The 15,680-nt window shown below is 40.6% G+C and overlaps 1 protein-coding gene across 1 annotated transcript in view; it reads right to left on the bottom strand.

Annotated features, from left to right (window-relative positions):
* Positions 1-15,680, bottom strand: part of LMF2 (lipase maturation factor 2) — a 129,998-nt gene that overhangs the window by 33,101 nt on the left and 81,217 nt on the right. The window contains exon 9 of the mRNA XM_088447255.1: positions 2,250-2,346. Within this exon, the coding sequence (XP_088303381.1) occupies positions 2,250-2,346 (97 nt within the window). The remainder of the gene's footprint in view (positions 1-2,249; positions 2,347-15,680) is intronic.

The following is a 15,680-nucleotide window of genomic DNA, read 5'->3' as shown; positions in this document are numbered from 1 at the left end:
CAGCTGTGAAGGGCGGCTACCTGGTATTTCTGTGCATAGCATTGCGAAATTGTATAGTTTAGACACCTTTGCAGCTAGGGATGTATATTTTGGATGCAAGCTTCTACGTACTCCTTCAGCACGTTCCCTCCCTGAAGACATCCCCAGAGTCCCCCAGTGGAAGAGAAAACATGATTTTTGAGTCCCTTTTTCCGATTCCATGGGACACACTGAGCGCCCTTCCAGAGCTGCTCTGTTTGTTGTTGAGTGTTCCGTGTTGACTGTTGTGACATTTTCTATTGCATCTGTTGTGAGGCAATGGAATTGGAGAAAGGGATTTTACTGGTAAAAAAATCTTGTTTTATAATATTGCTTTAAAAGTTTGGATATCATTAATTTTTTTGACGAAAATTTTGACTAAAAGTGATAGTCGACAGCATTTTTTGAGGACTAAATTGTAAAGATAACTATAATATAAAGGTTTTAACAACGAAAATTACGTCAAAATCGGTGTACACTTTTAAATAAGCGACTAAAACTTAAAATCCCTGTCAAAATTAACATTGTATCATAGGCTCTTTCCAAGCGGGTGTTTAGTGTTACACAGAGGACCTGACAAGGGCCTGTCACAATAGGGCTAGGATCATCTTGGAGAGAAATGCCTTCCTGAAACATAACTGAGATAAGTAGACTGTATTATGTAAACTGCGGGTGAGGAAAATCACAGATTAGCCAAATTTGATTACACTGATGTCCCTTATTTGCAGTTTTAGCAATTTGGCTGCAATCAGTTTGTATTTTTCAATACGGTCTTTTATACAGTTTTCTCATGTGTACATACTAAATACACAACTTTCTATTTTTGAAGTAGGATTATTTTACATTTTTAAAAAACAAGTATTTGTTCTAGATATTTACAGAAAATAAATATGACCTGTGTGAAGGAAATATGATTGTGTATAGCACTAGTTCTAACAATCTTATTGCATTAATTTGTATACATGATGTATGGGAAGAGTACTACGGTAAGTCAGTATGTAACACATTCTCACTCAGCCTACTGAGCCTAGATTACTAAACACATACTGTAGGTAACAGGTACAGTATGCCGACTCCAAGTTCTCAAGGGAATTTTAGAGAAAAGTTTCAGTAAAATTCATTACAGTATAATTAAACGGTTTGCAAAAATTATGACTATAATATTTACTAAAATGAAAAAAGAGGTCCACTGAATAAATCTTGACTAGACTAAAGCAAAGCAAAAGAAAGACTAAAATGTGACTTTAAACCACCTACAAATTTAAATAAAGCGACTATGGCCCGTATTCAATTTGAGGCGAAAAGCCCGGATCCGAGATACTTTTTCGCCGATGACGTAATTTTCGCCTGTTTTTCTTTTACCCCGTATTCAATTTGAAAGACTTTCTGCCTAGGCGGAAAGTCAACGCAATGTATTAGGCGGAAAAGTTTCGCCTATGAATGGGAGGCGAAAAAAAGTGCAGAAATGGGGTTTTGGGGTGCAATGTTGCGGGAACCCCCCTGCAGCCTTCAGACAGTCCTCCAAAGGTAAACTGACAAAAAAATTTAAAAATCACACTTAAGAGCACCCAAAAAAATAACTTTGAAAAAGGGGGTGAAAAAAAAATGTTGGGTTACAAAGTTAAAAACTAGCGAACTTGACTCTGGGAACTAAGTATACCCCAAGTGTTTTTTTGATTGCAGGTGCTTGCGGAAGGTGGATTTTTCATGATTTTTTTCAACTTCACTTTAGCAACTTTTAAATATGCTGACCCCCATTTTCAAGTGCCCCAAATTTGATGGGGTAACTTATTTTCTGTAAAAAATACTCCTGAATACTATTCCACATCACTTTAAGAAAAACGTTATTTAGCAGCTATTGAGCCCGTTTAAAAACAAAAATACATTCAGCAAGCCAAATCGGGGGGTGCCATATGGAACCCCCATGTCAGAGCATCTTTTGGGGGGTGTCAGGCTGATTTCCCCAAAACTGAAAGTACTTTCCGCTTGTTTGAGTTTCGCCGGGTCCTGTTTTCGTGTACTTTCAATTTGAATATGGGGTAAAGCGGGCACGCACGCGATACTTTTCCGCCTACAAAACAGGCGAAAAGTCCGGGCCGCGAAAAAGTATCGCGGGTCGGCTCAAATTGAATACAGCTCTAAGACTAAAACTAAATTTAAATTTTTTTGTCAAAATTAACACTGCATTAATGTCACTAAAAAGGAAAGAGAACAGTGTGGTAAAGTCTCACCAAGCTGACCGCAAACATCCCGACTGCAGCAAAGGAGAATAGAATCCATTGCATTGTTGACCAGAGCTTCCAGAAAACACCTTGCACAGAAGCACTCCTGATAAAAGAAGAACATTTAATACATTTACTAATATGTGTGTTTTATTGGCCAAGGAGCACAAACACACTGTACTAAAACATGAAATTCTTCACCAGCTGTACGTATTAAACACATCATATGAAAAGCAGCTTCACAGGTTTATATGCTTTAACAGTATATTTACTGTACACTAACAAATGGACAACACCGATTACAAATTGTCACCAGCTTACTTGCAGGCATTACTCTCATTGTTACATGGTACAGATAAATTACAAAATGGACTTTTTGATATGTATATATATGTTCATGACAGTCGACAGGTGGTTATGGTCATGTTACCTACCATCTTAAATTCCACAATCTTCACACATGAATTGTCATTTTTCCTGTAGCTCTTCCTTGCTTGAGGAACAAAGAGGATTCATAAAATCTGTTGGATGCTCAGCACTTTTGTAAATGGATGCAAATGAATTTAAAGAGATTTTAGTTTCAATCCTAGGAATGGTCTTGAGTCAGTTTACCAATACAAACTAGATTAAGATTTGCGCTCAAGTCCACATTACAGACGGTTCTTGCGATGTTTCGCACTCCTAATCATTCCGAGCAGACAATACACAATTTTGGGCAACTACGGCTGATTCCAAGCCATATGCATCTCTACTTACAGCTGAGTGGGTGTAACGGAGCAACAGCAGAGCGTTTGCACATAGGCTATGTGCTCTGAGGACGTGTCACGGGCGTGTAGGGGGAATTGCCGGCTATGCAGAATTAGGCATCTGCAGAGGTCGGTCTGATATCAGATGGATCTCCTGCACCAGGTATAGGACTGGTGGAAATGCGCACTGATAGTGATGTTGGCTATTTCACAAGCTGATGGATAGGGCAGTGGGGCTGGATGGGTACATAATGTCAGCGGTCAGGACCCCGGCATTCAAAATCCCGACGCCTGTATCCCGACAGGGTTAGGATACCGACACCTGTCGGCCGGTGTCCTAACCCTCCCCCTCATTTCTGCTGAACCTAACCCTTCCCCTAGTGCCTAAACCTAACCCTCCCATTAACCCCGCTACTTACCTTACCTAGTGTCATGATTCCGGCGCTGGCATTCTGACAGCCAAAATCCCATGTGCCGGGATATTGAACGTATCCCAATGGGGCTGCATATAAAACAGTCAAAGTTCTGCATTTATTTACGTGCATGTAATGTGGCGTGCAACTCTGATGCAGGCCCTTTATATCTAACATACTATTTATTTACATTTGATAACTAATAAGTATGCTCTATTATATATTTCTGCATGGATTTTATATACCGCTCCTTAGTAAAGGAGAGTACTATACAATGGCCATACCATATACTCACTAATGCCTTATGTCACAACGCTAGAGCTAGGATGAAATATCATCATTATATGCTTGAGGAAGCGGATTACAGGGTCAATGTTGGGTATAATATTAAGGTATGTATTCTTTTCCTATCATATACACCAGGCCACTCTGCCTACTTTATCAGGTACATCTTCCCCACCACTGTGATTGAGTGTTCAGTCAATGATTGTGTTGCATTTGCAGATAATTTTAATAGACAAGTAGGTACCTGATTTGTGTGAACACATTTTAGTGGGAGAATATTATGTGTTTGAGTCAAGAATGTATCAGAAACAGCAACACTGACATGAGTGTTGTGAGAATGGTCTACCACATAAATAAATCCAGCCAGTGGTTGGTTCTGTAGACATATGTATGTGTCTCATTTAGTTTGTGTTACCAAATTCCACTGCTGCTAGTTTAAAAGACTATTGTAAAACAAATATGTAAATAAACGCACCAAGACAGAAAAGAGAAGACGATCAGAGCAAGAATATGGTATATATTTTAAGACTACAGTATACATAAAAAGACTATGTAATAAGATATCTATTATTGTGGCAGATTGTTTTGTTTACATAAAATAATTGACTACAATTTAATAAAAAGCTTTTATATTTTAATAATCACATAATTAAATCTAAATTACCTCCCTATTTCTCTTCTTCCCTTAACATTCAAGCTCCTCGAGAGGATTGTTTGTCACCATCTCACCTCATTCCTACCCTCCCATACCCTTCTCAACATCTTCAGTCTGTGTTAAGCCAGATCCATTGGGACTGCCCATTCTCCTGAGGATCATTTCGCTTTAGTCATTCTCCTGGACCTGTCCGCTATCTTTGGTACTCTGGACTACCCTCTCCTCCATCAAACCCTCCACTCTTTTGGTCTCCATTTCGCTGTCCTATCATGGCCGACCTCCTACCTTTCTAACTGCTCTTTTCTCCCTCTTCCTGTTGGTGTTCCTCAAGGGTCTATTCTTGGTCCCCTTCTTCATATACACCTCCTCCCATAGAAATCTCATCAGATCCTTTAGCCTCCCAAACTATCTATATCCTGGTGCCACTCAAATCTACCTCTCCTCTCTGTCAATTCTCTCTCACATCTCTAACTGCCATTCCATCATATTCTCCTGGATGTCCCAATATTTCCTGAAATGTAACATTGCCACCAAAACTCTCATCCACTCATACATTATCTCCTACTTTGACTACTGTAACCTCCTCCTCACGGGCCTCTCTCACACTTGCCTCTCCCCACTTCAATGCATTCGTAATGTCCCTGCTCATCTCATTTTCCGCTTTTAAACAACCAGCTTCCTTGGTTCTTTATCCCCCCTCAGAAACCAGTTCCTCACCCTCACATAAAAATCTGACTCACTCATACTCCCTACATCTCTAACCATAACTCTGTCTACTCACCCTCTCCACTCCTCTTCCAGCTACCACCTGACATCCACCCTAGGCATTTCCTACCTCCAACATTTTGCTCACTCTGCTCCCCTCCTCTGGCACTGCCTCCCTCGCTGGATCAGGCTTATTACTAGTCTCTACAGCTTTAAAGGCGTCCTAAAGACACAACTTTTAATTAAAGCTTAATAGTCCTCATCTTCTCTACCCCTACATTATATATCTTACCCAATTACACTGTACAACAAATTAATACTTTTAAATTGTTTCCTTTCTAAAAATAGTCATACATTACTAATTTGAGGTCAAGAAAAGCTAAAATGATTTCAGAATGTTTTTACTAGCTCTATTTTTTGAGCTACACTACTTGCACTATACTGTATGTACATTAGTAATATAGTCATAGTGAAAAGCGATTTTAAAATAATCTGATATTTTCTTGATAGAAAACAGTTGTTTTAATTCAATCAATCACAAATAAGAAACACAAAACGAAACAAATACAACATACAAAACAAACACAGCATACGAAAGTACTATCTAATATAGTGGCCTATTCCTGGGGGTGCTTTCTCTTTGCTTGTCGCTTGTACTCCTCTTCTGGGACATCTCTTGTAACTGTTCAACAGTAGTGATTCACCTACCCTGATATCTTTGTTCCATTGCTGAAGTGTCTTGGTGGAATCGCTCACTATGCTTGTCACTCAGTGCACCACAGTTATCTTGTGTGCGTAATCCCATGAATCGCATATATTTCAATAGGGGAGGGGACAAATAACTGATTCATTTAATTGGGTCATTAGGCCCCGCCCCCTCTGCGCGGAACACAGATTGCTGGTAAGATTCCATTCTGCCCACTTCACTAGGAATACCCCTACATCGTCATAAATGGGCTATATCTCGGAACTCAGAGCTAACTGAGAGTTTTAAATGTCTAATTCATTTTTTGCACGCTAAAATCAAGTAGAAGTAACTATTTTCACATCGGAAACATTTTCAATGTTGTGCAGTGTTATCCCTCCAACTGTTCACCTCTTCATCTTAGTATGTAAGCTCTCACAGGTAGATGATTCTTCTCTCATTTTCCCCTAGTACTATCCATGTCACCAGTGCTCCACTCCTATTTCTCCTTCAGCGAATCTCCACTGTTTGCTTACACATAAATTGGTTATAGGATTGTAAAATGCTTGATTGACACCCCCCTTCCCTCTGACTCACCACTTAATTCTGCTTTTAACAATAAATATTTTCCCTACCCTTGCTTCTGTTACTTGTCTTACTCAGTCTTTTGTATTATATCAGTATTTTGTACTTAAGCTATGTATTATGATTACCAGTTGTGCATTGTTCTCTTATTCGGTTATTTTTAAATGTTTTTTTTTCCCCCTCTGGGAAAGGGCAGCTGAAGGGGGGTGGGTTGGGGAGGTATGGTGCAGCATATGTGGGCGGTGTGGGAGCATGTCAGCATGATTGCGTCATTATTGTTACGCCCCCTGCTATACAATGCCGATATTAAAGGCATTGTAAAGTGTGTGTGGGGGTGTGGCTACGATGATGCAATTCGGCACGACTCACGTCATCATTTGCCCACTTTACTCAGGGAAGTGGATAGCGCCCAGTGAACTGGGGTACTGCGGGATACTTGTGTGCCTTTCCGGGCGGCCTGGAGCAGCACCTGATTTTTGGGTGCCTCCTAGCCATTCCGGGAGGGTAGACAAGTATGGTTGTACTTCATACAAGCTGATCAGCCATTATAGCTGTCTACTATTCTCCACCCAAATACCCTCTCTTAAGCTGGCCACACACTAGACCAACTTACATCCAACCAGCCAACTTGTTGATTGGTTGGAATGAAAATCTGGTAACGTATGGGAGTAACTGATGATCAGCAATTTGCTCCTAAATGCCAGAAAACAGATGAAAATGGTCATCAGACAAGTTTTGTTAAATGTTTGATCTAAACATTTTATTCAAACAACAGTTTTGGTCCATTTTCCAGTGTTTGGGAGCAAGTTGCTGATTGTATTCCTTACCAGATTTTCATTCCAACCAATCAACTAGTTGGCTGGTTGGACAGATAATCTTTAGATGTGTGGCCAGTTTTACTGTTCACCCTCCTTGTTACACCCCCTCCTAAAGGTGCCTACACACTTGGTGATTATTTACACGATTGCGACGAATCGTGACGACAAATCGTGCAAAATATGCCCAAACCGTGAGTGTCTACTCACGACGCTGATACGCGTACCCGCTCGTCGTACCTCGCATCTTCAGATCTGCTGTGCTGTAGGGCAGATTTGCCAATCTCAATCACAATGCACTGGAATAGTTAGGAGGCACGATAGATCGTTTGTCAAATTGGACAGTTTTTAACAACAAATCATGACCACGACTGCCAGGGAGCTGCTGGGGAGATTTCAAGGTGAAATCGGACACATCGTCGGATCGTGAGCACATCGCCAAGTGTGTAGGCACCTTTAGACTGCAAGTCCCCACAGATAGAACCATCTACCTCCATTCTCTCCTCCTAGTACTATCCCTGTCACCAGAGTGCATTGTTCCCCTGTCTCAGTTTTTCATCACCATTATCTCTCTCATCCTGTCTGCAGACTTAGTGGTTACACTCTCATGGCTCATGCTGTTTGCTCCCTACTCATCCCTGTGCGATCCATCGTTAGGAGCCATAGGGAGTCGATCTATCTTATCCTCTATTCATACCACCCATTCTCTGTCTTTGGTTTGATCATTGTGCTTATGGACAGGGCCAGCCCCAGGTCACTTTCTGTGTTAAAGTGTCCATCCCCCGATCCAACAATATCCATAATTAATACTTTAATTACATTTTTCCACAGAAAATAAATAAAGAATACAAAGGAGTCAAGTCCCTATAGGGAAGCGGTGGGCAACTGCTCACTCCGTGCATAGTGCTGGTGGCTGGGAGGCTGGCAGAGAAAGATGCTCCCTGGGTGCTCTGATTGTGGATTACACACAACCAGAGCAGCTGGGTGTACAGCATTCTCTACCTGCCTCCTAAGAAGCTCTGGAAGCGGCAACACAGTGGATAGATGCCCCCCAGTCCACCCCTGCTCAAATACCCCTAGTATCGTGGGATCCTCACCAGCTGTTCATTGTGCCTATAAGTCGGTACTGGTGGAGATCATTGGGGTGGGAGCATGTCAGTGGGGAAAAGAAATCATTGAGGTGGGAGGAGCAGAGATCAGAAGGGGCGCAGCAAGTGGACAGGGATATCGATATGCGACCCCATTGTAGCAGAGAGAGGATGCATGCAGACAACTAAATATTATAAATGGGGTGCTCCCATAGGTGCCAGAGTCATCTCTTATCTATTCTGTCGGGGATTGGGAAAGTATTCCTACCAATCCTTTACAACTATGGACAAAAAAAGTTCTAAAGGCACAGCACAATAACTTACTAAACTGTTTTCATTTTCCTGACTTTTGTTTGTCACTGTACAGATGAATAGGTCAGGAGATATTTACTTGTCACATTATTCCACAGAGAGAACAGTTTTGATCCGCTATATTTAACAATATTAAACGTTATCCATAATTTCTGATTGGCCTATACTCCCAGTAACCAATTTGAGAGGTGAAATGTGGCTGATTGTTTAACTAAACTGGCTTTTTCTATAAACTGCTTCGAAATTTACATTTAAACAAAAACAATATTTAAGTTCAAAGCATATTTTTTAATATACATATTTAAATAGATATAAAAAAATATGTATTGGGGGTGTTTTGCAAAACTTTTTTTTTTGTGTCTTTATCCACAGGTAGACCACTTCTTGCATGTTTAATTATTTTATTTTTTTATTTTTCATTTTAGACCTATAGTAATTTAGCAGTGATATACTGTACATTCTCTTTACCATTGTAAAAAAATTGCATACATTGTGCAAATTTTGTTTTACAAGTATGAGATCATAAATGGCAGTCATTGTGATGTCATGCAGCCCATGTTATGCTGTTTGTGCTGTGCATTTTATGTTGTACATGTGATGTGTATACAGCCATGGACAGCTTATGCTCTAAATTCTCTTTTTACAAAAGAGGTAAGTTTCTTAAACTTTGTTTGTACCCCTCTTATACTGCTTGCTTGTGCTGGCACTTGGGTTTCACCAGTGCTGACAATCCCAAATGTCTCCTTTAGTATTTTTTTTATATTTGAATGTTAAAATCTATTTTTGCACTTTAGGGTTTAAACGAGGAAACAATGAAGCGAAAGAAAGGGAAGAAAAGTCTTCAACTGTAATGTCCAAGAGCAAGGTAAGCCTTTTCCTACCTACTTCTGCTGGGTGACTAGTCACTTAGGGTAGCTTAGACAGTTATCTGGAACAAGGACAATCTATTTAAGGAACATAATGAAAAAAACAAAATCCATTATCTATTAAACTAAATTAAAGATTCAAAGGTGTACTGTAGAACCAGGTAGATTGTCAGATAGTGTATTGTAGAACCAGGTGGATTGTCAAACAGTGTATAGTAGAACAAAGTATATTGTCAGATAGTGTATTGTATTAGAACCAGGTAGATACTCATAGTGTAACGTAGAACACGGTAGATTGTCAGATAGTGTATTGTAGAACCAGGTAGATTGTCAGGTAATGTACTGTAGAACCAGGTAGCACGTGCGGAGCAGAGAGCTCTAGACAAGTGTGAATAAAGTGTATGCAGAAAAATTCTGTATTTTAGTCTAGGTAAATGCAGTAATACAATTTTAATGCTGCTGGATATGGTTTAAAATGAAGTACATGCTTTGCTATATATATATTAAATATTTTATTCCGTGTCAAATACAAATTATAATGAACCTTTTATCTCTTTTCTCCAATGTTTGTTTTCTTGTGCCCCCTGTCTATATTATTATTTGTAGTTGGAGTGTGAATTATGCCCCAGCTCTACACAGGACATTGCTGCTGCCACCACCAGCAAACTGCCTAAAAAGGCGTCTCTTAAGGTAAATTCTTAGTTACCTCACAATGCAGTGGTCTGTAACCTGCCTGATTTGTCAGTGCAATCTGTGTATCTTGCTGGTAGTAAAATCTGATCATAATGGGGGAGATATATCAAATCTTGTGGAGAGATAAAGTACCAGCCAACCAGCTTCTAACTCATTTTTCTAGCACAGCCCCTGTACAATGACAGAAGAGGGTATGTATTTCTCTGTCTCTTCTCTTGATTTGATAAATCTTCCCCATAGTGAGGACTTCAATACAATATATTGGTAGTACAGTTGTAAGCACTGAACCATTCTAATAGTAATTTAATCACCTTTCTATTTAAGCCATGAACTAGAAATAATTATATTTCTTATACTTATGTGCTGTTTATTAATACTATTTAGTATTGGTTTGTTTTTTATATTGATTTTTTTCTAACTTCATGTAACAATTTTATAGCTTGACCACGAGTGTATGTATTTCTCTATGTATTTGACAGAATATTTACTAGCATTTGGAACTCACTGTATGCTTCCACAATGCATTTATGTGGTCACATCGTAGACTTGCTGTATGTCATCAGTGTCCTAGATACATATCCTAAATCTACTAATATAATGTTTCAAGGAAAGTTTTCATGGTTATGAATTATTTGTGATGGCTACTATTTTGTTCCTGTTCTCTGTTACTTTATCACATACAGGTTGAGTCTCCCATATCCAAAATGCTTGGTACCAGGGGTATTTTGAATATCGGAATATTCCGTATTTTGGAATATTTGCATACCACAATGAGATATCTTGGGAATGGGACTCAAATCTAAACATAGAATGCATTTATGTTTTATATACACCTTATACACACATCCTGAAGGTAATTTTATACAATATTTTCAATAATTTTGTGGCTCAAAGTTTGTGTACATACATGAAATTAATTTATGTTTCATACACCTACATGCAGCCTGATCGTTATTTTATACAATATTTTTTTTATAATTTTGTGCCTTAAAAAGTTTGTGTACATTGAACCATCATAAAACAAACGTTTCACTATCTCAGTCATGCCAAAAAAAAATCTGTATTTTGGAATATTTGGATATGGGAGACTCAACCTGTACAAGATATGACATATCTATCTACTGATCCTAGATCAATATCTTACATTAATAATTGATTTATAGGAGCACTTAATATCTCAGACAAAGTCAGAGACTTCTTTAAAAGAACATCTACATTTTAAATATGAAAGTGAATTTTTTGCTCTGACTTCCAACTGTAGCCTTTTGTAAAGATATTGTATAGGTTAAAGTCAGACTTAGGGGTAAATTTACTAAGCAATGGCTTTATCATCATGGTTAAACAGGAAATTTAAGTTACTATTCAAAACATAGCACGTTTGCCTTGAATAGTCTTGCAGTTTTAAATTTCCTGCTTAAATACGATGAGAAGCGGTGGCTTAGGTAAGCCACCACTAGCAAATTTAGCCCTAAGTGGTTGACGAGATGTTTGTTGCCGAGTAAATTTCTCCAATGTGAAATGAGGCAAGAAATCTGAAAACCACCCGCTCAGATGTGACTACTACTTCTGTACACCAACTCTTCCTGTCAGTATGGGTGTGACTAATGACTGAGCACCATTTTGTAGTCAGTCTTCAATGTCTGCTTGTCTGGAATGCCCCCAGATGCACAGATTATTTGTGTACTGATTTTTGGGGAGATCATGTCCTATCATCTCATGGAATTGTTGGGAGATTTATCAAAGCTTGGAGAGAGATAAAGCGGAGAGAGATAAATTACTAACCAATCATCTTCTGTCACTTTTCAAACACATGTGAGGCCGATGTACTATGCACTGGAAAGTGATAAATTGGAGAGGGATAAACTACTAACCAATTGGCTCCTAACTGTCATTTTTCAAACACAGCCTGTGACATGACAGGAGCTGAGTTGCTGGTAGTTTATCACTTTCCAGACCTTAGTACATCTCCCCCACAGCCTGTAAAGTGACAGTTAGAAGCTGATTGGCTGCTACCTTATCTCTCTCCACTTTATATCTCTCAAAGCTTTGATAATCTCCCTCTGTGTGAGGTCGCAACCCTGACCTCGCACAGAGGGAGATTATCAAAGTTTTGAGAGATATAAAGTGGAGAGAGATAAGGTAGTATGTGATAGGCAGTACCATGGTGTAGGGGATGGCAATAGAGATAAGAGGGAAACTGACAAATGAGAGTTTAATGATGGAAGCAAGATTTAACAAGATTTACCACAAACCTATGGGGGCTGCGGGTGCAGTCAGCAATGCAGGGAGTGCGGTAGATATACATCAGCAGTGGCCCCTCCTTCATAATTCCAGGTGATATTTAATATTTGCAGAAATCACCCAATGGGTGTTTTTGAGGGATATGCCGCAAATATTGAATGATACATAGGCCCCTAAGTGTTGTATTTATCAAGAGGTGATAACCACTTTACCAACTTTTTGGCAAATGAAACAGGCTACATTACGGCAAATGAAATTGGTTATCACTGCTTCATCCTATTTAAAAAGTAAAAAAACTGTGATGATTTCTCCTGCAGTCCCGCTATTATTGCTTGCTTCCGTTGTTCCCCTAGCCTATAATGGGGATGGCAAATTGGCTCAATTTATCACACAGTGAAGAGCTAAGCTTTTTGCAGTTTCTAATGAAAACATATGGCCATCTCTGACTGGTGTTATGGTCATGGATTAGTTGCCAGATAGGAGAAACAGCACAGAAGACTCAGATCTCCCAGCATGCTGCTGATCAAGCTCCTCCCCATTGCCCCAGTGATTACACATGGGCCCTGAACCATACTAGTGACCATGCGGGTCCTCTACAGTCAGAACATGCACATTAAAGAATTACCATATGATTGCCATGGAGCCTTTTGTTGGAGCATTACGCTACTGACTAAAGCAAATCAATGACTTTGCGAAGACCCCCTCACCCCCCGTCCCAATTGTCACAGCTCATTGCAAGGTGTGCCTATTTTGAAAACATTTCTCAGTACATTATGTACGGCTACAATCAGGGGATTAATGATATATAGGCCCACTAAATACAGTATATACAGCCATACTTGTTGGTAAAAACAATATTTTATTAATTTGGGGAAAAGGACATCCAGCTCCACTTCTCTTGCCCCACCCCAGACTGAACATACCTTTTATTCCCCTTCCCATACACTAGATGTTCCACTGTCTGCAATGAGATCAACTTTGAGCAAGGGTACATATTAGATACTGTATACTGGAGAGATTACAGCCATACACAGGCTATTATAGATTGTGCATTTTATGGCACAAGCTCTGTAATTGCAGTTTAATGCAAAGGGTCTCCATACTTGTGTTACTACCAATTCCCTCACTATTGAATTTCAGAAAGGATTGAGGCCCCCATTCAGAGGCGGTCAGAGGATGCAAGTGGTCGCTCAGAAACTGGGCGGCTGCTTGCATCCTGACCGCCCGCCTCTGTTTCGGTCGTTAGGCTGTGGGTTTACACCCACAGCTCTAACGACCGCTAGGGTGATGGTCGTGATGGTCCTTGACCATCGCGACCATCAGGGCTTACGACTAGACCCTAGGGTAGGGTCTCACTTGTCGTAAGCCCCGGAGAGCTTCTGGCTCTGTTAGAACCGGAAGCTCTTCACTGATGTCAGTGGGGCCTCCCCCAAACGGCAGGCGTTCCCATAGGAACGCCTCCGTTTGGGCTGCCACCCCCCCGGCCCGCCTTCCAAACGGGGCGAGCTGTCAATCGACATCGACAGCTCGCCCCCTTTGGAAAGAGACCCGCTACGACCGGCGCTGTCGGTCGTAGCGGGTCTTACGCATGCGCACGAAGGAGCCGGCTCCCTCGTGCGCATGCGCACTAGACAAATATCGAGGCGGCCGTGCGGTCGTAGACCGTACGGCCGCCTCTGAATAAAGCCCTGAGACCCTAGTCATTTGAGAGCAATAATCATATTTTTTTCATTTTACTTTATTTTATTATTTCTTTTTATATGTGGACACTTAGTTCTGAATCAAAATGTATGAGATTTCCCCTAATATGATATAATATGTTTCCTTTGGCAGTTCTTACTGGTTTCCCAAACACTGACATTGAAAAGGGCGATTACCCAAGATCATAGCATGCAAGCTATAAATGTTTTTTGTTTTTACATGAAAACCCTTGTTCTTTGCACCTAATTAACGTGCTTCTTTGTGCTATAATTTCAGGTCCAAAACACAACTGGCAAAGAGAAGAAAGTGGTGAATACAAAATTTAACAACATCCAGACTGACCCATCATTCGATGTGAAGTCTGATTGGCTGAAGGTGAAGCAAACATAACTAATAACTAGAATGATGATTCTGTAACCACTTACCTGGAATGGTCACATAGGGAAAGACCACCTGCCTGTGGTTACACCCTGACACTGTGCTGTCCCACACAACTGCAGGCTGTCATTCTCATTGGGCATTTCTGGCAGACTCAGAGTGGAGGAAATCATTTCCCCTTCCTGGAAAGGCTGTGACATCAGCATTCTGCGATAGCCAATGTTACGTGTCCTTTGTGCACCTTAGAATGCCTTGAGGTGCCATTCTGAAACTTCAAAAATTCTTGGAGGGGACAGAAATAGGGAGATCTAGGACCATTGGAGTGGGCTAGGGCTTGAAATGTCAAATAGAGGTCTATAGCCACTGTTACTAAAAATTTTAAATTACCGATTTTGTAACAAAATTTGTTAATAAAAAAAAAAAAAACTCGACAATTCTAGTAGCAAGGAAACAATGGTTTATATTGTATTTATCAGAAGCACAATGTTAGCTTGTATAAAAACAGGATTTTGGTACTTACCGTTAAATCCATTTCTCCGATTCCACAGGGGACACTGGAGCTTCATGACAGTGGGGTATAGACGGTGGGTTGAGTTGAGCCTGGCACTTTAAAAATCTACAAGTGTGACTGGCTCCTCCCCCTCTATGCCCCATCAACCCCAGTTTTAAAGAACTGAGCCCGAGAGGAGACGGAGAACAGACTGAAGAACAGAGAAGGAGAACAGGAAAAGAAACATCCAACATACTGACACACTGCAAGAACACAGCAGGCTGCAGTGATAAATAGTCACACAATAAAACAGACAAAACTGCAACAGAACTGAAGCAGAACAAACAACTGAGAACAGGCAAGAAGCACTGGGTGGGCGTCCAGTGTCCCCTGTGGAATCGGAGAAATGGATTTAACGGTAAGTACCAAAATCCTGTTTTCTCCTTCATCCACTAGGGGACACTGGAGCTTCATGACAGTGGGGACGTCCCAAAGCTACCCTCCTGGGGGGGAGAGTGCTGAACGCCCTGCAAGACACTACGACCAAAATTTGAAGCAGAAGCCGCAAAAGTGTCAAATCTGTAGAAACGTACAAAAGTATGAACCGAAGACCACGTCGCTGCCCTACAAAGCTGTGAAGCCGAGACACCTCTACGTGCCGCCCAAGAAGTACCCACAGAGCGCGTAGAATGCGCAGAAATGGATACCGGCGGTGGTCGAGCAGAAGCAACATATGCCTGACGAATAGTCAGACGAATCCACCTGGCCAAAGTTTGTTTAGA

Source organism: Taudactylus pleione, unplaced genomic scaffold (assembly GCF_031769625.1).
Source record: "Taudactylus pleione unplaced genomic scaffold, aTauple2 ptg000019l, whole genome shotgun sequence".
Taxonomy (NCBI): Eukaryota; Metazoa; Chordata; class Amphibia; order Anura; family Myobatrachidae; genus Taudactylus; species Taudactylus pleione.
This window is presented reverse-complemented; position numbering and strand designations above follow the sequence as displayed.